At 50.2% G+C, this 21,987-nt stretch overlaps 2 protein-coding genes across 6 annotated transcripts; both read right to left on the minus strand.

Annotated features, from left to right (window-relative positions):
* Positions 1–2,949: 2,949 nt before the first annotated feature.
* Positions 2,950–9,744, minus strand: LOC128978286 (ras-related protein Rab-8A). Its single transcript, XM_054396103.1, has 8 exons — positions 9,615–9,744; positions 8,958–9,018; positions 8,690–8,750; positions 8,098–8,175; positions 7,575–7,664; positions 6,932–6,997; positions 5,709–5,759; positions 2,950–4,791 (listed from the first exon to the last, which is right to left on the minus strand). Exons 1-8 carry the CDS (start codon positions 9,736–9,738, stop codon positions 4,699–4,701), a joined length of 624 nt encoding a protein of 207 aa, XP_054252078.1. The 5' UTR covers positions 9,739–9,744; the 3' UTR covers positions 2,950–4,698.
* A 680-nt stretch (positions 9,745–10,424) lies between these two features.
* LOC128978299 (tropomyosin alpha-4 chain) lies at positions 10,425–20,856 on the minus strand. 5 transcript variants are annotated; one of them, XM_054396122.1, is made up of 10 exons: positions 20,743–20,856; positions 17,288–17,413; positions 14,194–14,327; positions 13,819–13,936; positions 13,428–13,498; positions 12,838–12,913; positions 12,182–12,244; positions 11,963–12,032; positions 11,364–11,442; positions 10,425–10,768 (listed from the first exon to the last, which is right to left on the minus strand). In XM_054396122.1, the coding sequence occupies exons 1-10, from the start codon at positions 20,854–20,856 to the stop codon at positions 10,702–10,704; spliced, it is 918 nt and encodes a 305-aa protein (XP_054252097.1). In that variant the 3' UTR covers positions 10,425–10,701. The 5 variants fall into 5 exon arrangements, with proteins under 5 accessions (XP_054252097.1, XP_054252098.1, XP_054252099.1 ...); XM_054396123.1 differs by lacking the exon at positions 11,364–11,442; XM_054396124.1 differs by lacking the exons at positions 11,364–11,442; positions 17,288–17,413; positions 20,743–20,856 and adding an exon at positions 16,345–16,485.
* Between the last annotated feature and the right edge of the window lie 1,131 nt (positions 20,857–21,987).

Raw genomic sequence — 21,987 nt, forward strand, 5'->3', positions numbered from 1 at the left:
GCTCTTTATCCCAATCACCAAACACTTCATGTCCAAGACAAGGAACCATGGGGAGAGCTTCTGAGCACCCTCACCAGCCAAAGACACCACAACCAACCACCACCACCACCAAGCCCTGTGCCACTCTCCAGCAGGCTGATCACCACCTCACATGAAAGGAGAGACCAAAGCATTCTGAGCAGCAGTAAAGAGCTTTGCAAGAATCCATAGGATTTATAAATGGCAGGCTGGAAAGTCTGGAGGCCCTGCTGCCAGAGGAACATTTGCTGTGCCTGGCAGCACAGGAGCCAGGCAACAGGAATCTTCCAACACAGCAGTTCCACCACTTATGGCTGGAAGAGCCACCCAAAGGGTGAAGACTACCCAAAAATATTTGCAACCAGCCTCCAAACTCAGGTCAGCCACAGGGCAAGAGGATACTCAGCCAAGGCAGGGAGTTCAAAACTGAGGCTGGTTCTCTACAAACCAAGTGAAACCCTAGGACTGGGGGGAATGGAATAAAGCTGGAAGTGGGGAGATTCAGGCTGGAAGTGAGGAAGAAGTTCTTCACCCTGAGAGTGGTGAGAGCCTGGAATGGGTTGTCCAGGGAGGTGGTTGAGGCTCCATCCCTGGAGGTGTTTGCAGCCAGGCTGGATGAGGCTCTGGCCAGCCTGATCTGGTGTGAGGTGTCCCTGGCCATGGCAGGGGGGTTGGAACTGGCTGAGCCTTGTGGTCCCTTCCAACCCTGCCTGATTCTAGGATTCTCTGATTCTATGAAGTCTTAGTGGCATCCTCCTGAGCCTGGGAAGGTGCAGCAGGCAGAGTTTGGTTTGCAGCTCTCTTGAGCTTCCTCAAGCTTTCATCATTTTTACCTCCAGCTTCAGAGGTGTTTGTTTGGGGTTTTGTTTTTTTTTTTTTTCCCCCCCTCTTTATTGCAAGCAACCTGAGCTACAAATCCACACTGCACCTATTCCTGCAGCACCTCTGCTGGTCATGGTCTTTCCATACTTTTAAAAGTGTGGAAAACATCAGCTGCATGCTGGACTGCTCCAAGATTTCTGGCTGTGTTTAACAGCATGGAGCCAAACAACTGAAGCTTGAACCTTCTCCTGCCCTCCACCTGCATTTTAGCTTTCATATTGCTCAGGCTGATTTAATTCCTGGGTGATCTGCATCCTCCCCCTCCACTCCTCAGAAGTACAGTGATGACTGTAGTCACAGTAACTGTAGGAAACTTCCTGAGATCAGGCAAGGATGTTGTTGGCCACTGGATAAAAATCAGGCTGTGAAAGGAATTCCTGCTAGGAATTGGGTACAGGGATGTGCAGAAGCAACAGGAAGGTATTCACCTAGGGAGAGGCAGCTCTGAGTGCTAGAGAGCAGCTCAAAAGTGAGGAGTGAGAACCCAATTCCATCCTTCAGGCTTCAGCCACTGGTAAATTAATGTTTGCTTGCTCATCTCAAGCTGAGTTATCAGCTTAGGCACTGGCACCAGGTAGGCAGTGCCCAGGGGACAGCCTGGGATACCAACTTAGACCAAGCCCCCTGGGGCAGTCAGTCTGCTCACCCTGAAGTGCAAGGAGGGCTGGGAGACAATTCACATTCCCTGAGCCACAAACAAATCCTCAACCAGGTCACTTTTGTGTGGGAAAACACAACTCAGGCCCTGCCTTCACCACCTCCCCACTTCTGCCTCTGGGATTTCTGGCAGCACACACAGGAAGACTTCTTTCAGAAGCATCCTCACCTCAGGACAGAGGCACAGGCTGGCAGCAGCACAGAGGGACTTGGAAGGCTCTCCAGTAGCTTCCCCTCAACTCATCCTCCAGCTGTCACCAACTCCTCCACAGCTGAGAAGCCACAAGCAAACAAAACCCCAAGCACCAGGAGGTTCTGGTTAGAGCAAAGCTTTGCAGAGGATTTTAACCATGAACAGAGCTCTCTGTGCTCTGCAAGCTGTTAAAAAAAAAAAAGCCAGAGGTTGGTAGCTTATCAAATGCATTTTCATAACCCAGTAACTGACACAGGAAAATGCCCTTTTTTTTTTTTTTTTTTTTTTCTTTCCCCCACCCCACTTGAGAGAGACTCCTGCTGGGCCCCACTGCAAGCTGCAGATCTGTAAAGTTCACTGATTGAACTCCTGACAGATCTTTTAACCACAGCACCACTTGGGAGTGCTGCTTTGGAGGCCACAACTGAACACCACAGGCTTGGAGAGAACAAAACCAGGGGAGAAAAAAAAAAAAAAAATCGTTAGGTTTAAAATCAGGTTTAATTTGACCCTTAAGTGCAGCTCTCAATGTAAACAAAGCATGGTCAGCAATTCCAGGGAGTGGCAGGACACAGCCTGGATGTTCATCTGAATTAAACACACCAGAATTCAATCACTCCACAGCAAGCCTGGGGAGCTGCTGGTTCTTACTGGCTCCTTTTGTCAGTCTAACTGAGAGGCAGGCTTACAGCCTCTGGACAGAGAGCAAGCAGCCACCCAGGAGCTCCAGAGCAAGCAACAACTTAAGAGCTCCAGAGCCAGCAGCTACAAAGGAGTTCCAGAGCAGGAAACTACTTAAGAGCTCCAGAGCCAGAAGCTACAAAGGAGTTCCAGAGCAAGAAACTACTCAGGAGCTCCAGAGCCAGCAGCTACCCAGGAGCTCCAGAGCCAGCAGCTACAAAGGAGTTCCAGAGCAGGAAACTACTCAGGAGCTCCAGAGCAAGAAACTACTCAGGAGCTCCAGAGCAAGAAACTACTCAGGAGCTCCAGAGCCAGCAGCTACCCAGGAGCTCCAGAGCCAGCAGCTACAAAGGAGTTCCAGAGCAGGAAACTACTCAGGAGCTCCAGAGCAAGAAACTACTCAGGAGCTCCAAAGCCAGCAGCTACAAAGGAGTTCCAGAGCAAGAAACTACTCAGGAGCTCCAGAGCAGGAAACTACTCAGGAGCTCCAGAGCCAGCAGCCACAAAGGAGCTCCAGAGCCAGCAGCTACAAGGGAGTTCCAGAGCAAGAAACTACTCAGGAGCTCCAGAGCCAGCAGCTACAAGGGAGTTCCAGAGCAAGAAACTACTCAGGAGCTCCAGAGCCAGCAGCCACCCAGGAGCTCCAGAGCCAGCAGCTACAAGGGAGTTCCAGAGCAAGAAACTACTCAGGAGCTCCAGAGCCAGCAGCTACAAGGGAGTTCCAGAGCAAGAAACTACTCAGGAGCTCCAGAGCCAGCAGCCACCCAGGAGCTCCAGAGCCAGCAGCCACCCAGGAGCTCCAGAGCCAGCAGCTACAAGGGAGTTCCAGAGCAAGAAACTACTCAGGAGCTCCAGAGCCAGCAGCTACAAAGGAGCTCCAAGCAAGCAACCACTCAGGAGCTCCAGAGCCAGCAATGACTTAAGAGATCCAAGCAAGCAATGACTTAAGAGCTCCAGAGCCAGCAGCCACCCAGGCTGTTACACTTTCACTGTTACTTGGCTGTTACACTTTCATCCAGTGGAATGTAGGAGACTGTGTGGACAGCAAGAAAACACAACAGAGACTCTTCCCACTGAGGGCTAAACGTGCTTTGCACTGCTGCTGCCTGAAACCTGAAGTGATGGAGAACTCAACTCAGCAGCCAAGCAAATCTCACTTGAAGAAAGTCTGTTTGCAGCAAGTGTTGGGATGTGCAACATTTATTTGCATATGTGAGCCAAGTGTGCCTGAGAACACACAACTGGAAGCAGTGCAATACATTTTCTTGTCACCATTTCTACCTAGCTACTACATCATGACAGACCTGGAGTGGACTGGAGAAGGAAGAGCCACCCCTGGTGCTGTTACAGACTTTGAGTGGGTGTTCCTGCCTCTGGTTCTCCAAGCACAGACTCAAGAGTGCTTGCTCAGGACCCCCCCCCTGCAGCCATCACCTCTTGTTGGCTGTGTCTAAAGAGGACTCACTGTAGCCAGCAGCTGCTGGAAGTGTCTCACCAGGACTCACCACCTCCTCTGAACAGCTGGAGCACTGAGTTACAGTCAAGTCTGGCATGGATCAAGTAATTCCTGGTGGTCAGGGTCTGTCAGAGTCACAGCACACTTTGGTTTTTATCAAAAATAGAGATTCCTTTCAGGAAGATTCCTTTTGCAACTTCAGTTGGACTCGGGGATTGTCTGGAGGAAGGCGCCAGAACGAGTCACAGGCAGGGCAAGATTCTCTCTGTGGTAGCAAAGAGGTGGAGCTGCAGAAAGCTTCCTCCTACTTTCCCCAAAGGTAGAGCCTGTCCTGGTGTGATGCAGTTGTTCTACAGGCCCCTAGAGAGGTGGAGAAGCAACATGTACCTCCTGGACACATTGCTGTGCTTCTATTAACCTTGGCATTGAAGTTTCCTTACTGTGATCAGAACTTAAAAACCAAACCAAACCAAACCCTTTCCAATTTGGGTCCATAACAGAAAGCAACAGAAGGACTGAAGCCTGGCAGCAAAGGTGCTTCATTTGGTCTGTAAGTCCCTCTTGCTAGACAAAAACAAGCATGGCCCCAGTGGCAACCTGACAACAAAACAAAAATAAAAACTTCTTCCGTCTCCACGAATCGAAGAGTCAGACGATGCCTAACAAATGAACAGCTTCTCCCTCAGCTGGCTCAGAGGGTGACAAAGGTAGGTGGAGAATGCTAAGTCCCACAGACAGAGGAGGATCTCACTCAGAGCAGGCACAAGTCCAGTGCAGCTGAGCCAGGGGCTCAGGTTAAGGCAGTGGTCCCTCACAGAAGAACACAACGGAAAAAGCTGCTTTTCTTTTGCTGGTCTGGTGTGATTTTGACTCCCTGGTTGCTGCCTTGTGGGCTATTGCCTTCCTGAAGGTGCAAAGAACAGGGAGTTACTGGTTTGTGCTTCACAGTTTCCAAGCATCCCTACTCCAAAGAGTTCATTCTGTGGCATCAGCCTTCTCACACCCAAACCCTGAAAGCAGCAGGACTGCAGGCTTCAGCCTTACCTCAGCCACTACAAGGAGGCAGAGAAGCACATCTGCAACCAGCACACACACTCTGCCTCTGCTTCCCATGAGCTCAGAGATAGCTGGGATTAAAAACAAATGGCAGGACATGTTTGGCTCCTGAAACACTCAGGAACTGACAGCCAGACCCAAACATCACACCTCTGTCAGCACAGGGCTGGGCACAGGGGTGGTGAATGCTCAGTAAAAGCAGAAAAAAATCCTCATTAGCTTCATTTCCTAAGGAGCAAACTGACCAAAGCTGACTGGAATGGATGTTTGTTTGTTGTACAGAAGGTAAGCAAATCATTTCTCAGGATGTTTCCACAGAAGTTACCCCCCTCAAAAAAGAAAAAAAAAGAAAAAAAAAAAAAAAAAAAAAATCAGTTCTGGACCTATTTTCAGCCACACTGCTTTGAAGACATCCCCTAAAGTAGGAAGGGGGCCTCCCATCTGTCTAATTTATAGGATTCCATTCTTCAGCCAGCAAGGAAGATCATTAAGCTGCTCCAGCACTCACCTGCCTCCCAATAAAAGCAGTTAAAGATAGTTCTAATTCAGAAACTCTCACCCATTGCAGCTAATTCCTGAAAGGCTGAGACAGTTTGTTTCTAGGCCAAGGTCAGAGCCTGGCTTGGCCAGACTGGAAAAAGCACTTTCAGTGCATCCCCCATGAAACAGAGCAGAAAAATATAGGGAATGGGAGATGCTCTTAGCCTTCCCTTGGGTTTTTTCCCCCTATTTCAAGACAGTTTGGACCAAGTCAGGGTTACTCACCAACTTCTTGTCCATTTTTGCTTTGATGTCTCTTGCAAGGGTGAAAAATGCCTGGGACAAGGTAAAGCAGCAAAGTGTGAGGCAGGGGATAAAAACAGCTTCCAACAGCTTCTTAGCAATAAGCTGCCTCCCTGAGTTTCCAGAGAGGCTGAACTCCTGAAGGACATCAAGGTTTTGGGTTGGTTTTTCCCCCACTTCAGGTTTTCATGTTCTGTTTCTAAGCTCTTTGCTGAACCTGAAACCACAGCAGCACAGGGCAGGCAGAGTGGAGCACTGCCAGGGCTCAGCAGTGGGGAAAGAGCAGCAGTTCTCAACCCCCTTAGGGAAAGCAGAGACACAGGGGGAGGTTTCCAGAGTGCTGCTCTAACACAGCTGGCTGCTAACACCCCTGTGATCTGCTCTGAGCACAAGGCCTCCACAGGTGAGGGCCTGACCTGCTGGAAAGCAGCTCTGCAGTGCCCTGGTGGACAATAGGATCACCAGGAGCCAGCACTGAGCCCTTGTGGCCAAGAAGGTCACTGGAATCCTGGGGGATATCAAAAGGGGGGCCAGTAGGTTGAGAGAGGTTCTCCACCCCTTCTTCTCTGCCCTGGTGAGGCCTCATGGGGAGCATTGTGTCCAGCTTTGGGCTCCCCAGTTCAAGAAGGACAGGGACTGGCTGGAGAGGGCACAGCAAAGGGCTATGGAGATGGTGAGGGGTCTGGGACATTTCTCTTGTGAAGAAAAGCTGAGGGACTTTGGGCTTTTTGGCCTGGAGAAGACTGAGAGGGGATCTGATCAGTGCATTAAGGCACTGAGAGGGTAGGTGTCAGAAGGATGGGACCAGGGTTTTCTTCAGAGGTGCCCAGTGACAGGAGAAGAGGCAATAGGCACAAACCTGACCATAAGAAGTTCCATCTAAACACGAGGAAGAACCTCTTCAATGTAAGGTGGCTGGAGGCCTGGAGCAAGCTGCCCAGAGAAGTGTCTCCCATCTCTGGAGACATTCAAACCCCACCTGGACACTGCAACCCTGGGCAAGCTGCTGTGGGTGCCCTGCTTTAGGAGGGGGCTGGACTGGAGGAGGTTTCTTCCAGGCCCTATCACTCTGTGACTCACAGAACACAGGGATATGCCCTTGCACAGCACCTAACCCCCAAGCTCTGCACCCACCAGGATGGGGGGAGTGTTCCCAGCCCTTGCCCCAGCTCAGCCCCAGCCCCAAGGGAAGCTGCAGTACTTACATTCTCTATGTTTATGTTTGCTTTTGCACTGGTCTCCATAAATTTAATCCCAAAACTGGCAGCAAGCTGAACAAAAGGAGGTTTGGTGTTAGGTGGGTAAGGTTGGGAACAGCTTTAAGCACAATGCCCTCCCAGCAGTTTGAGTCCAGCAGAACCATCTGAAGAAATGAGGAGGTGAAGCTCTCTCCTCTCAGCATCTGGGCTGTGTTCTGCTGGTTACACCCTGCACACACTTCAATCCCCTCCTTTGGGCCTTTTAGTCCCTTTCCTTGGGCAGTCTTGTGACATCTGCAGGGCACTTTCTCTACCTTGACTCTGCAAGATCTGACATCAGCAAAGCCAACCCCATGCACCATGTCTTCAGCCCCAAAAGTGCCATTTCCTAAATGCCAGGCTCCAGCATCACTTTTCTGCCTTCTTCTAAGACAAAGTCCAAGTTTTGGCTCTGCACCCAACACATCCTGACCCAGTTAACAGAGACTCAGCATTGGATCAGAGTAGGGAAGCATACAGCTTGGGATACATTCAGCAGCTCTGCTCAGCAACAGCATCCAAAGCAAGGGACAGAGTGACCAGCACCACTGTGGTAGCCTGAGTGGTCCAAGTTAACAAAGACATTCAGTCTCCAGTCTCCAGCACTTACCTTCTCCCCTTGCTCTCTAGAAACCTGTCTTTTGTCATTTGCATCACATTTGTTCCCAAGAATCATTTTTTCCACGTCTGGTGAGGCGTGCTGAGACAGAAACAGAGCAAAGAAAGGGCTTTGCTCAGGTGGGTTGACACAAACAATGCCAAAAGATGAGGCATACAGCCATGGAGAAGCTGGTGCTAAGCATCCTCCACAGCTTTATGGACTCCCCCAGACCCCTCAGCCCAGCCTGTGCCCTGCACAACCACAGTTCTTGGGTCACTTTGTGGAGGAAAAAGCATCTGCCAGGCCACCCACCACTGGGAGGGCTGCAGCCCACACTGCTGGCTCTGGTGTTACCATAACCATGGCATTCCAGAAGGCACTGGCCCATTTTTCATTCAATTCATGTTCCAAGCACCCCTCAGCACATCAATTCAAAACAAACTTCACACCTCTGAAACATTTTGACAGCTTTTGGAGGATGAAACAGCACTGTGGGCATCCAGTAAGCAAAAAGACAAACAAAGAGAATTACCTCTTCGATATTCCTGACCCAGTTCCGAATATTTTCAAAGGATTTTTCATTGGTGATATCATAGACTAACATAATGCCCTGGAGAGCAAGAGGAGACAGAGGGTTTCAGCTGGAGATTAGGAAGAAATTCTTAACAGTGAGGGTGGAGAAGACACTGGAACAGGTTGCCCAGGGAGGTTGTGGATGTCCCCTCCCTGGAGCTGTTCCAAGGGCCAGGTTGGATGAAGCCTTGAGCAACCTGGGCTGGTGGGAGCTGTCCCTGCCCATGGCAGGGGGGTTGGAACTGGATAATCTTTAAAGTCCCTTCCAACCCAAACCATTCTGTGAACCTATGACCAGTTTTAAGCAGCTGGTTCCCAGCTCCCCGTGACACCCAGTCGGTGTGTGCCGGGTGAGATAAGGGCCATGGGGAGCTGCAGTTATAGAGCAGGGCCCAGACAAAAGCCATCACAGCACCTCCCACTGTCCCAGCACAACTCCAGCACTGCCTCAAACGGTGGCACTGCTGTCAATATTTAGCCAGGCCAAGCGCAGAGGCTGGCAGGCAGTGGTGTGTGGCCAGCGTTCATCCCCGCAGGCAGCTGGCTCCTACCATGGCTCCCCGGTAGTAGGCAGTGGTGATGGTCCGGAACCGCTCCTGCCCTGCCGTGTCCCTGCAACGCACAAACACAGGAGCTCATGCAAACCCCTGCCGGCTAACGACACCCAGAGCTTTAATTAACTGAACGTGAAACAGTCCTTAGGTGCCCCAGAACCATCCTTTGGTTTCTAAGGTAAACTGATGAACAAGGGGAAGGATGTCACCACCCGACCCCGACAGGCATCCAGCCAGCACAGAAACTGCAGAAGCAAACTCTCACCATATCTGTAGTTTAATTCTCTTGCCGTCCAGCTCTATAGTCCTAATTTTAAAATCAATACCTGAAACGAGAAGCAGCTACATTACTCCGAGTTTCTGCCGATAACCAAATGAACACTTTCCCCTCTCACTTCCCTGCTCGGATTCCCTCTCTCGGCCCCAGCTGAGCAGCATCCCCTCAGCTAGCGAAAGAGCGCACTCGGCTCACACGCAGCAAGCAAAGTCCTGAGCGACCCGACCCAGATCTCCCGAAGTCCCTTCCAACCCTTATCATCCTGTGACTCCGCCACACACCACCGCGCCGGTCCCAGCCTGCCTCTCCGCACGGCTGCGGTGAACACAACTCCCGAGACGTGGAGGCAGCCGGCGCCGGGACGAGGCTCAGTGCCGGGCTGGTCACCCCTCCCGAACCAGTCACAGAGATTCGGCAGCCGCCGGAGCCAACCGCGGCCGCAGCGAACCCGCTCCGTCCGCTCCCCTATCCCGAACCGGAAGCCACGGCGGTCGCCCTCAAACCCCTCCGGGCGGGACGAGCCGCTCCCAGGCGCGGAGTCGGAGCCGCCGTCCGCGCCAAGCGGGACCCCCAGCCGGCAGGGCCCGGGCCGGGCCGCTGAGCTCGGCTCGGCTAGTGGCGGTGTGGCCCTGCCGGGCCTCTCACCGATTGTGGAGATGAAGGTGGCGTTGAAGGCGTCCTCGGAGAAGCGGAAAAGCGCACACGTCTTCCCCACGCCCGAGTCCCCGATCAGCAGCAGCTTGAAGAGATAGTCGTACGTCTTCGCCATGTTCGCGGGCACCGCCCCTCCGGCCGCGCCCGCCCCCCACGCCGCCTCACGGGCCGCGCCCACCGCCCATCACCGCTTACACCGCGCTTATTGGCTGAAGAGGGGCGCGTCACTCAGAGTCCGTCAGGAAGCGCACGGAGCCCGCGCCCCATTGGCCGGGCGGCCCTGGTCGGGGTGTAAGCGGCGGCGCCATTGGCAACCTGGTCCCCGCGGCCGGTGTCCGGCACAACGTCACTTCCTGCTGCGGACGGAAGACGAGCGCGAGCGGATGGATGCCAGGATCCTAGCGTCCCAGCATGGTGAGGTTGGAAGGGACCTCTGGGAATTATCTATTCCAACCCCCCTGCCGCAGCAGCTTGCCCAGGCTCGCAACAGCCAAGTGGGGTTGGAATCTTTGCAGAGCAGACTCCACAACCTCTCTGGACAGCCTGCTCCAGGGCTCAGCACCCTCACACCAAGTTTCTCCTCCTGTTCAGATAGAACGTCCTGGGTTCCAGTTTGTGCCCATTGTCCCGTCACTGCACACTACTAAGTATCTGGCCCCAACTTCCTGCCACTCACCTTTTATGTAGCTATAAGGCTCAGTGACATCAGGCCTCTAGGTGTCCATAGCATGCTGGGCTGTGACACCTCCCAACAGAAGCCCTGTAAAAGGATGGCGAGGAGAGCTCAGCACTGTGTGAAACTGTTTAATATGAAAGGTCCATCAGAGGCTCGCGGCGGGTGACGCTACAGCAGGGGTACAGCTGCTACCAGGTACATTAACAGGACTAATGAACTGCCAGGACAAGCCACAGCCGTGCTGCTGACCCCCTGGAGGGGCTCTGTGGGTGTCTGACTGTTCATAACTTATTGGTTGTTCCAGGAGAGAGAGAGAGAGAGGAGAGAGGAGCAATAAGTAAATGCAGAGAGAAGGGTCCCTTGGCCGCTGGGGGTTCTCCGCCATGTCATATACAGTTCAGTTCATTTAGTGTCTGGTCCAGTGTCTGATGTAACCCCAAGTTCTCTTCTTTGGCTTGAGCAAGTTTTTCTAGTGAGAAAAAAGACAAAAAAAAAAAAGCCAAGATGTAAGCCATGTTCTTTCAATAAACCCCTCACCACTTACCTTTGCCTTCAAGCCAAGGCTAGAAGAGCAGCCACAGAACAGGGCCAGGATTTTGGTAACTGCTCTCATTTAGTGAAATTCCTGGACACATCGCATGTGACAGACCTGTCTTGATCTAACACTTGACTTACAGGACATGTCCTTCCAAGTTGTCATTGTCCTCAGTTTTTACCCCTCACATACACACCAAACACATTCAAAGCTGCCACACCTATCCTGGGGAACCAAAGCCAGGCATATGCCAGCGCTCCAGGTCCTTGCCATGGCTGATGAGGCCTCTGCGCAGATGGCATCTGCCTGTCCCCAGTGTGAGGAGCTGAACATTTTGTCCTTGTCACTGCCAGTGTATTTGGGGTGAATTGTAAGGAAATAAAGCCCCACAGCTGAAAGGTGGAGGTATCTCGTTTTTATTGAGCTCAGTTCTTACAGAGGAGGTGGAAGGATCGCTTGTGGAAGGTGCACAGGAGTGACAGGTGTGACAGGCAAGAGAAGCTTAAGGGGCTGCAGCAGAGCAGCTCACAGGGAGGTCATGTCATTGAGAGCATGGTCAAGCTCCTCACTGATCGCTTTGTACTTCAGCTTCTGAGCATACAGCTCATCTGCCCGGCACGAGGGCGGCAAGAAATGCAGAGAAACAGTCCAGAGAGAGGCGCAGAGCAGGAGACAGTCAGAAGGCAGCAGCCAAAGCAGGTGGGGAGGAAAACGAGAAGAAAACAGAAACAGTAAATTGAGTATCCCCTGGGAGCAAGAACTGCACACAGCTGCCTGGGCAGAACCCTCATCTACACTTCCTGGGGTTTAATCTCTCTGATTGTTTTTCAGTACAGATTAAGCAGGGCACGGATCATCTTGTTTTAATTGAAAAGTGCCCTTGTGTCCCTCTCTCTGTGAGTTGGCCCAAACCAGGTTATTGTCCCCAGCTTTTGGAAACGGAACCTTTTCCAGGAAAGCATCCTCCTGCCAGGGAGGGACAGACATCCAGAGAACAGACTGCCCCCATCTGCAGATAGGCCTGATGGGAACTTCTGCCCTTTCCTAGTAACATCCAACACCCACTCCTAGAATTCTGGTTTCTGATTTGAAATTGACCACTCTAAATGAAGCTGAGTCAGTTCCTACCTTCCAGGTCATCAATAGACTTCTCCAGTTTGGCAACTGTTCTCTCTGCAAACTCAGCACGAGTTTCAGCCTGGAAAGATGAAAGAAGAGTAACTGGATGCTGTTAAAAAATGGTGGGCTGGACAATTGGGGCTGGACATGGGGTCTGGGGAAGGACACAGGGGCAGGGGATGGACATGGTCTGGGGTGGACCCCTGGTTTGGAGCTGGACCCACTTACTTCTTTAAGCTTGTCAGAGAGAATCTTGATTTCTTCTTCGTATTTATCTTCTTTTTCCGAGTACTGTGAAAACAATAAAGACTCTTTAAGGGAAGCTGTAGCAACAATAACAGATGTTTATGAAACCCTGACCTATTTATAGCCACTTTTCCTTTGACAAAGGCTGCATTTCCACTTTCCTCTTCACCAAGACATTTCAGACTCTGCTTCATAAACCATCACTTGTAGACTGGGGATGTCCAAATTCCTTCATGTGTCATCTTACACCTCAACAGGCTCAGGCAGCACAAAACTAGCTGCATATGCATGAGGATATGAAGCTTTCTGGATCAATTTAATCTAGCCAGGAACAACTGATTAACGAAATCAAGAGTTTTAATGATTTATTAAGAGGATAAAACCCACAGAAGAGTGAGACCAGAATGCAGAGCAGTCAGCAGCAAACTGGTGTGAGGAATGGAGATGTGAGTCCTGGCTTGGAGGGTTGCAGCTAACAATCAGAGCATTGAGCATTGCCTTGGGTTTGGGCAGGACTCAGTGCCCTGTGGAGCAGGAGCCAGCTGAACCCCTTCTCTGTATTTCTGCAACATTTTGATGAGTTTATTTATGGGGTTTGACTTTGCCCTTATCCCCCTCAGTTTACTGAAGGAACCAACCTTTTCAGACTGAGCTTCCAAGGACTTCAGGTTGTTGGTGACGTTCTTTAACTCCTCCTCAAGGTCACTGCATTTACTGTAGGAACAACCAAAACAAGTACAAATTATTGCTGTCCCTGTTAGGGTTGGATTTAATTTTCAAGATGTCTGAAAATTCAGAGGATGAAGTAATTATAAAGTCAGAAAGGAGAAAATCTTTAATCCTTCCTCTAAACTAGTGGGAAAGTTTAGGTTGGACACCAGAAGAAATTTCTTCACTGAAAGGGTTCTCAAAGGCTGGCACAGGCTCCCCAGGGAGATGGTTGAAACCCCCTCTCTGGAGGTGTTTAAAAGCTGCAGAAATGTTGTGCTGAGGGACATGGTTTAACCCCAGACTTGGTGGAGATAGATAATAGTTGGACTCAAATGATCTTAAGGGTCTTTTCCAGTCAAAACAATTCTAAACCTGGGTGTACAGGGAACAGAAAAGCTTTTCTGCATACACTGCCACCAGGGGTGAATTCTTATCTAATGACAGACAGCACAGGAAGGTGTCTACAGTACCCCTTGGCTGTGTTCTGAACCGATCCCATGTCTATGAAGCTACTCACACTTCAGACACCTCTGCACGCTCCTCAGCTCTTTCCAGTTCACCCTCCAAAATAACCAGCTTGCGAGCAACCTGTAAAGAGACAGCAGCTGTGGCAAGCCAGGCTGTGATGCCTTACATGCTTCTCTCTGTGCTGTGCTGCAGCTTTCCTCCTGAGAGATGGAACTGGACTGAACCATGCACAGACATGCCAGACCCTACCCCAAACAAGCTGGGTTTTGCCCCATTTTTGGCATGAAAGGTGCTGCAAAGTCACCATTGAAACAGTTCCTTTTTGGAATGAAGGGGAACCATCAGGCAGGGAAAAGTGTTCAACAAGTGACTCAGCTGCAGGGCATCAGAGTTGTTCAGGGTTCTCCCCCTGTGTTTAATCACCTCCTGACCCCTTTTACCTCCTCGTATTTGCGGTCAGCCTCCTCGGCGATGTGCTTCGCCTCCTTCAGCTGCATCTCCTGAATTTCCATTTTCTCTTCATCTTTCATTGCTCTGTTCTCAATAACCTTCATTCCTCTGTGGAAGCCAAAGCAAGCACGTTTAATGCAGAATTATTTCAGCACTTTTATCTCACAGAGCCTCAAGTGGAACTCAGTGTTTGTAAACTGAAGTGGCCTGTTGTGACCGTGCTACGGCGTTCTTCAAAGCCAACAGAACGCCGCAGCTGAGCTTACAAACAAGTTCTGAGTCTCTGACCTGCAGTGCAGATACAAACTATACAGACATATTGTTGCTATACATTCAATTTTTAACCAAATAAAAAGGCCATGTACCTCTCGCTCTCATCTGCTGCTTTCTCAGCCTCCTCCAGCTTCTGCAAGGCTGTGGCCAGCCGTTCCTGGGCACGATCCAGCTCCTCTTCCACTAGCTGGATTCGTCTGTTGAGAGCTGCCACCTCACCTTCAGCCTGTGAGAAACACCCACCCAAAATGAGGCTCTGCAGGAGCCAGCTTCTGCCTGACAAATGTTCTCAACTAATCGCTTTCCCTAACTGCAAAGGCCCTTCCTCAGCAGGCAGGAAGTTCTAGGAACCTTTCTGCCTCTGCTTTTTGTTTGTTTAAACTCTGGCATCTCAGGAATTTCAAGGTATGGGGTATGTGCTGCTTTTCTTTTTTACTGGCACTTAGCATTCCTGCCACACAACAAAGGGTCCATCACAGACCTATTTTCAGATCACTTCACAGGGGCAGGATCTAGCCACAGGACAACAAAGTTAAAAACTGAACTGTTCCCATAATGCTTGTTCCAAAAAACTTCACAATTCATCTCTCAGTTCTTGGTTTCATCATAGATTGCAGCAATATCCTGTTCAAGCCTGTTCTTTACCCACTGCAGGTCGTGCCTGCAAACACTCTATCATCTCTGGGCTGTCAGCTGGGCAGATAGGGTTGGTCTCAGCTTGCAGAGTCAGTCTTGTGTGTAACATCAATAGGGCAAAATTAGGTATGTCCTTAAAGTAAGTTCTCTTTCCTTCGTCAGCACTTCCTGTGGTAGTTAAGGAATTAGGCAGCAAGCATTTCCTAACAATAAAAATCTCTTTAGATGTCACTGAATAAAGTGCACAGCAACTGGGAGCAACAGTGTTTAAAACCCCAAACTGGGCAGTAACTGGAGGGGGGCTGTAGGGAACAACGCTCACACACAGGCAGCGAGAACAAACTGGTGTCCATCAGTTTCCTGTTTAAGATATGGCTGCTTTAGTTGCTTGTTACTGGGAGGAAAACAAAGCCCCAATTTACGAACTGCCAGGTTTGTGCACTCAGTTGTCCCCAGTCTGAGTGTGATGCCATGTCTAAGTTTTTTTTATTTTTTTAACGACTTTTCCAGGCTGCAGATCTGGAAGGGCAGTTGGTTTCACGCTTTATGTTTAAAAATACTTGTTTTGCTGCAGCTTCTCAAATCTGGTTCCTGCCTGCTCCTCTTGAGCTGGAGGAAGTGGTTTCCTCTCAGAGCTGTACCATCTTGGACAGCATTTCAGTGCCTGATCCAAATGGAAGCTGACCCAGGATTCCTCTAGTCAGCAATTATCCAGCGTTCCATTTGTTTTTTATCCAGTGCTCTGTGTTTAACTTTCTCGGTTTACACACAAAGCATTGATCATGTAGAGAACTGGCAGCTGCTCTGTGGCGGTCTAGAGCTCCTTCCACTACACAGGGCACTTTTAACTTATATTTTAATTAAGCAAGATTCCAGAGCTATGGAGACGGGGCCACTGGGAAGCTGGAGTTAGTCTGGCTCCACCTCTCCCAGAAGCAGCCCGCAGTCCTTATACGGTAAAACTAACTCGCTGACATGTGATAAAATAGCAGGAAGATGCCGGGAAGGCTGATCACACACAAATCTAAGTGAAACCAGCTGTCCGGCCCCGGGAGAGCCGCACACTAGTGGAGAGTTCTCATTTCTCTGTGGAAACCAGGAGGGAAAGTTATTTTCCAGCAGTTCGGACATTTCCCAGCTGTGCTGGAGCCAGCGGTGCGGCGCCCAGAGGCGGGAACTCGCTGCTCCTTGTCATGCAGAGCCTTTTCCTAATTAAACAGCCATTTCCTACTAAACTCGTAACCGCTCCCCGATGCCGATGGCTGCTCACAAAGCCTTTTCCGAGAGGAACGGCCCCGAAGCGCGATAAGCAGCGAGCGCCGGGGACCAGCCAGGGCCGCCGCGCCCGGTGCTCCCGGATGCCGGTGCGGGTGAAGGCGCTGCGGCAGCGCCGGCGGTTCCCGCAGGGTTTGCGGAGCCGGAGCAGCGAGGAGGGGGGGAACAGCTTGAGGATGGAATGAAGGCGGCAGCAGCCGAGCCATCCTCCCGGAGCAGGAGAGAGCCAGGCACGCCCCAGCAAGAGAGAGCCAGAGACAGGAAGGAAGGAGCAGGGCAGCCCGGGAGAGAGCGACCGAGAGAGGCGAGCAAGGCAGCCCGGGCGGTCTCACTTTCTCCCGTAGGTCCCGTTCCAGGTCCAGCTCCCGCTGGAGGACCTGGGCGCGATCCTCCGCCTCATCCGCCTGTTGCTGCAGGCACTGGATCTTCCTCTTCACCGCTTCTAGGGAGCTCGGCGCGGCCATGGGCGCGGCGCTGGCGGCGGGAAGGGCGCGGAGCTGCTGCACGTGGCGGCCCCGCGCCTTTCAATGGCCCGATGACGTCAGGCGGCTGGAGGTGGAGGGTGGTGACGTCGCACCGGGGAGTCGGCGCAGGCAGCGCCGGGACCGGCGCGCCCCGGACGTGCCCCGCCCGGTTGCTCCATTCCCCGGTGGGTCCCAGCACCGGCCCCGCGGAAGCCCCCCGGCCCCTGCTTCGGGCACCGCATCGCTCCGTGATGCGACAGCCGCTGCAGAGCGCGGGGCTCCCCGGAACACCCCCAGGACCCCGAGGGCGGGGTTCGCCGCACTGCCGGCAGCTCCTGCCCGCCGGTTTGTAACGGCCAGGCTTGGAGAGGAGCCAAAAGTGACCGTTTTGGCACCAAAACGAGCGGGCGGTGCCTGGGGAGCCGGGTCTGTATTTTCAGCCCTTTGTGTGGCTGCGGCCAAACGGCTTCTTTAGGCCACAGCAGAACCCTGCTGCTGGCCCAGCTTCCGTGAAACCTCACCGTTTTGTTCATTTAAAGGAAATTTCACCTTTCTGAGGAATTCCTGTCCACAATCACTTCCCTCCCGTTCCAGAAGCCCGGATGGGTTCGGTGCTCCCAGTTCCCCCCAGTTTAGGTGCCTGTTGAGCTGTGCTGACTCCCTGGCGGGTACTGGAGGTAACACTCCCCTTCCCATGCCCTGGGCAAAGTGCTGCAGCCGCGGCACTCGGCAGGTCTTATCACTCTGCCTTGCAGCTACACTACAGAGCACAGGGCACAGTCACAGGACAGCGTTAGCCATGGATACCTACATCAGTGGCCTTCTTTTCAGCCTGCTCTAGCTTCTCCTGGGCATCCTTGAGAGCCTCCGAGTACTTATCCAGCTCATCTTCAGTTCCTTTCAGCTTCTTCTGCAGAGCTACCAGCTCATCCTCCACCTTTCAAGAGAGAGAAACCCAAAGTGAGCGTTCTGGTGTACTACTGGTTACAGATTAATGTGTTTAGACTCTCTCTTTACTATTGGTTTCAACCTAACATAACACACAGAGTCATCAAAGCCCAGATCAAAGGTCTGCTGGGGCAGCAGTCCAAGAACAAGCAGCAGCTGCTGCCAGGGAAGGATCATTTCAAGCATGTCTCTGTGTGCTCTTGCAGCTCAGAGCCTGTCACATCCTGGGCTGCATCCCCAGCAGTGTAGGCATCAGGATGAGGGAGGGGATTCTGCCTCTCTGCTCTGCTCTGCTGAGACCCCACCTGCAATGCTGGGGCCAGCTCTGGAGTCCTCAGTGCAGCAGAGATCTAGACCTGTTAGAGGGAGGTCAGAGGAGGTCACAGCAATGATAGGAAGGCTGAAAGCCCTCTGCCGTGAGGCCAGGCTGAGAGATTTGGGGTTGGAGAAAAGTAGGCTCCAGGGAGACTTTCTTTAAGCCTTTCAGTGCTCAAAGGAGCTGAGAAGAAAGCTGGGGGCAGACATTTTAGCAGGGCCTCTTGTGACAGGACAAGGGGAGGATGGTTTGAAACCTAAAGGAGGGAGATTCAGACCAGAGAGAAGGGAGAGATGTTTTACACAGAAGGTGGTAAGACCCTGTCCCAGGTTGTCCAGAGAGGTGGGAGCTGCCCCATCCCTGGAATGATTCCAGGTCAGGTTGTTTGGGGCTCTGAGCAGCCTGCTCTGGTTGCAGATGTCCCTGCTGACTGCAGGAGGGTTGGACTAGAGAAGCATTAAAGGTCAATCCCGACCTGTTATTCTGTGATTCTCTGATCCCCCTCACTGCAGACACAGAACCTGGTTGGATACACAACATGCTATAAGGCCTTTTTTCACCTCATTTCTGTTTTGGACTCCACAACATCTCATGGCAGTTAATTCTAAGGCATAATTCAAGTGTTTTAAAATGATGTCCTTATGTTTGTTCTAACTACTACTGCCCTCTGATTTCCAATGAAACAATTCCATTCCTATGCAGCTACAAAAAACAAGTGGTTGTTTTCTAATAACTTTTTGTACATCAAGACACTTAAACCAAATGTGATCCTCTGGGAGCAGGAGGGAGCAGGTCTGGTCTGTGACAGAGCCTGCTGAAAGCAGGGATGGGACCTGACGACCTCTGGAGGTCCCTTCCAACCCAAATTATTCTCTGGGCCAACAAGGTATACTCCATCCTGCCAGGAGGCTCACAACCTCTCCTCCATACCATATAAATCCATATTGTAGGCTAAAGGGGACTATTTATAACCTGCCAGGAGACTGTTTAATGACAAAGTATCTCATGCTCCCTGAAGAATTCCCATTATCAGGAGGCTGGCTGCTGATAAGGGTGCTGCCTGCAAACCCATCTGTTCCACCCTTTCATTTGCAACACAAAACAGTTCAGACTGTAGAGGGGAACTGATTTAACCGTTTAGCTCTGCCTTCACATAAATCTAGTCTGTCAAAATAGTTCACTTGAAATAGTTTGTGTTTTGGTGCATTAACTGTCTTCAGTCTAGCTTCAAAGATAGCTGGTGTGACATTTTTGGTAGTCTGCCTTTCCTGAATGTTGCTAAGTTGCTGTACTCTGAGTAACCAGAATGTGTTCACTTGGGTGCTGTAACAGGGGGACAGTGAGCAGCAGGAAAGGGTGGTGCTGCTTTATGTGTGACAGTAAAAACAACTACTTGAGTACTGCAGCCACATTAAAAAAAAAAAAAACCAGCTGAAAAATTGGAGGCAGTTCAGAAGAGTGAGAGCAAAGATTTGGTTTTCTTTTTTAGCTTTTATTGTGAATTACCCTCATGGAGATACTTGGAAATTCCCATAACTGTGTCATTTTTCTGTAGGAAATCACCTTTGAGAGCGAAATGTAAAGGAGGACCAAGTGTTCCATCACCATTAACCACTGGCAGGAACAATCTGCTGTGGCTGTAACTGAGCACAGAAACATCAGCTGGGGAAACTGTGGCCCAGCAGAACAGCATCTGCCCAGCTGCTTTGCAGCCAGGGAAGAAACAGGGACTGCACACGAAGGGTGATGTGTGCAGCTTGTGGCACTTTGCTGTAATGACACAGAAGGGACAAGGAGTTTTCCTGTTGCTTGGGGCAGAGGGGAACACAGCAGCACCTGACGCTGGTGGAAACTCTTTTTTCGTTGCTTCACTTGAGTGGACAAGCAGTTGAAATTTAGTTATATCATCCAGAACCTCCAATTCAACTTGAATATGAGAAATATTTGGCCAAATGAATGCTACCAAGGTATTAGAGCAGTCTAGAAGATGTAGTGGAAGCAGTCACATTTAGAGGATGATGATTTTACAAGAGGTGCTGTAAGGAACTTAAATGTAGTCAACTTATATTTCGAAATCATTCTGAAAATGCTTAGAATCATAGAATTGGTTCGGCTGGAAAAGACCTTTAAGGTCATTGAGTCCAACCACCAACCTAAGACTGCCGTGGCCACTAAACCATGTCCTGAAGTGCCATGCCTGCACAGTTTTTGAGAACACCTTCAGGGATGGTGGCTCCACCACCTCCCTGGGCAGCCTGTTCCAATCCCTGACCACCCTTTCAGTACAGACATTTTTCCCAGTATCCAATCTAAACCTGCCCTGGCACAATTTCAGGCCATTTCCTGAACATACAGCTCAAATCTGAGGGAAAGAACGGAATAAAGAACATTGAATAGCAAAAGAATATGAAAATGTTATCACTAAAATGCAGTTCAGAGCTTTCAAATTAAGATGTTTCTGATTATTCTTAACAAAAAAAATAATAGAACCTATCTACTGTTGAGTCACAGCTGGCACCTCTGAGGGGCACCCTGTATGCCAAGGACTAGTCAAGTGAACTTTATTAATCCACCTAAAGGAGAAGTGAATGTTTAGAACCATGTTTAGACACAGCTACCTCTCCAGGAGGTACAAACAATAGTCCTTCAGGTGTTCAAGCTATACAGCTTTGATCTGCAATATGTAAGGCCTTTGCCATGGAATCACAAGCATAAAATTAAGGCAATTGTATAAGATTCAAGAAAAGTTAGACAAAGTGCTCTTGATAATCTGTGGATGCTGCTAATTTTGCAAAGCCTCAGATGGCTGAAAAGAGAAGCTAATACCTAGACCTGGCTCTATGAGTGTAACATCACAAAAAGGAAAAAAGACTTCAAAAGAAGATTAACAGGAAACCTGGCTTCAAATTATTTTGCTTTCTGAATCAGAAAATTGCAGCAGAGTATTTTGTTACACTTATCTGCACAGTGCATACACAATCAGTGATCTTATTCCTACTTACCTGTTTGCATTTGTCCTCTGCTGCCTTCTTATCCGTTTCAGCCTGCTCTGCTCTGTCAATGGCATTCTCCTTGTCTAACTTCAACATCTGCATCTTTTTCTTGATAGCTTCCATTTTTGCTAAAGGATAGGTTGTATCTCTGATGCTACTGAAAGAATTCCCAGGGAGTAAAGTTTTAGATTTGTAACAGCTTGGGCAGAGAAACAAGTTGTACCCAGCCTGTGTCACAGGGAAAATGAGCTCAAGTGGTTGTAGAGAGCTTTAAACCCAGAGACCCCTGGACAAAGCCCAGATCTATTGGCCCTTCTCTGATCTTTCATACACAGCCTTTCTAAGGAATGAGCTGGAACAGACTCGCTAGAGGAATCTTCACCACTCCATCATCTCCTTATTTGGGTCCTGTTTTCTTAAAGAGAAAACTGTTTCCATTTTTAAGCTTCTGACAGAAGCAGAAGTGTTGACACATGAACACATGCTTGAAAGAAAGCTTATTAGCACCCCTCCGTGTTTGCAGAGCAATTAAACAGCCCAATAGATCTATGGGGATGGTCTGGTTTCTTGTAATAATGGCATAAGGCTAATGAAGGAAAGGGAAGGGTATTTTTGGCTTACTCCAAAATAACCCCATGCTTAGGGGAAAAAAAAAAAAAACACAACCAAAACCTACACTTTAAGAAGTAGCTAAATGTATGTTATAAAAAGATGCAGGGTATGTTATAAGACAGCCAGATTTTTTTGCTGTGAAAAGCAGCACTGGTATGAAGGAGCTAGCTATAATGTCATAGTGTAATACATAAGAGAGGTTACGTTTAGATCTCAAGTTCAGGCTCAAAGGCATCGAGTGCCCCTCTTTGAAATTTCACTCACTAAGTACTTAGGGAGCTGAACAGTACACCTGAGTTTGCAGTCTGATGAGCACAGTAAATTATTTCTGCTGTATGAAAGAGTCACCTTCTCCCTGTCAGGCAAGAGCAGGCTCTGGGAAGAACATCAGGAGCAGCTCCACTTGAGGACACTATCAAGAGCATCCAAGGAACCCTGGATGAATCCTATTTCCTTTTGTAGTCCCATTAAATACATCCCCATTGCCCCTTTCTCATGCTTTCACATGCTCTTGCTTAGCTTCACAGCACCTGACCTGCTTTGTCCTGACTCCAGCAAGGCCTTGCTTACCTCACCTCCCAGAGCAAACTTAGTGACTTTGCTAACCTGCATGCCCTCATATTCCCCCACTTCTTTCTCAAA

The sequence above is a fragment of the Indicator indicator genome, chromosome 36 (assembly GCF_027791375.1).
Source record: "Indicator indicator isolate 239-I01 chromosome 36, UM_Iind_1.1, whole genome shotgun sequence".
Taxonomy (NCBI): Eukaryota; Metazoa; Chordata; class Aves; order Piciformes; family Indicatoridae; genus Indicator; species Indicator indicator.

What these genes read in the sequence shown, in the direction of transcription:
- LOC128978286 (XM_054396103.1), bottom strand. Translation starts at nt 9,738, where the DNA reads ATGGCGAAGACGTACGACTATCTCTTCAAGCTGCTGCTGATCGGGGAC. An exon ending in CACCTTCATCTCCACAATCG is followed by an intron (nt 9,019 to 9,614) that starts GTGAGAGGCCCG and finishes TTCTCGTTTCAG; the next exon opens with GTATTGATTTTAAAATTAGG. An exon ending in CTAGAGAGCAAGGGGAGAAG is followed by an intron (nt 6,998 to 7,574) that starts GTAAGTGCTGGA and finishes CCTTTTGTTCAG; the next exon opens with CTTGCTGCCAGTTTTGGGAT.
- LOC128978299 (XM_054396122.1), bottom strand. Translation starts at nt 20,856, where the DNA reads ATGGAAGCTATCAAGAAAAAGATGCAGATGTTGAAGTTAGACAAGGAG. An exon ending in CAGAGGACAAATGCAAACAG is followed by an intron (nt 17,414 to 20,742) that starts GTAAGTAGGAAT and finishes CTCTCTTGAAAG; the next exon opens with GTGGAGGATGAGCTGGTAGC. An exon ending in CTGAAAAGAAGGCCACTGAT is followed by an intron (nt 14,328 to 17,287) that starts GTAGGTATCCAT and finishes TGTTTCTCACAG; the next exon opens with GCTGAAGGTGAGGTGGCAGC.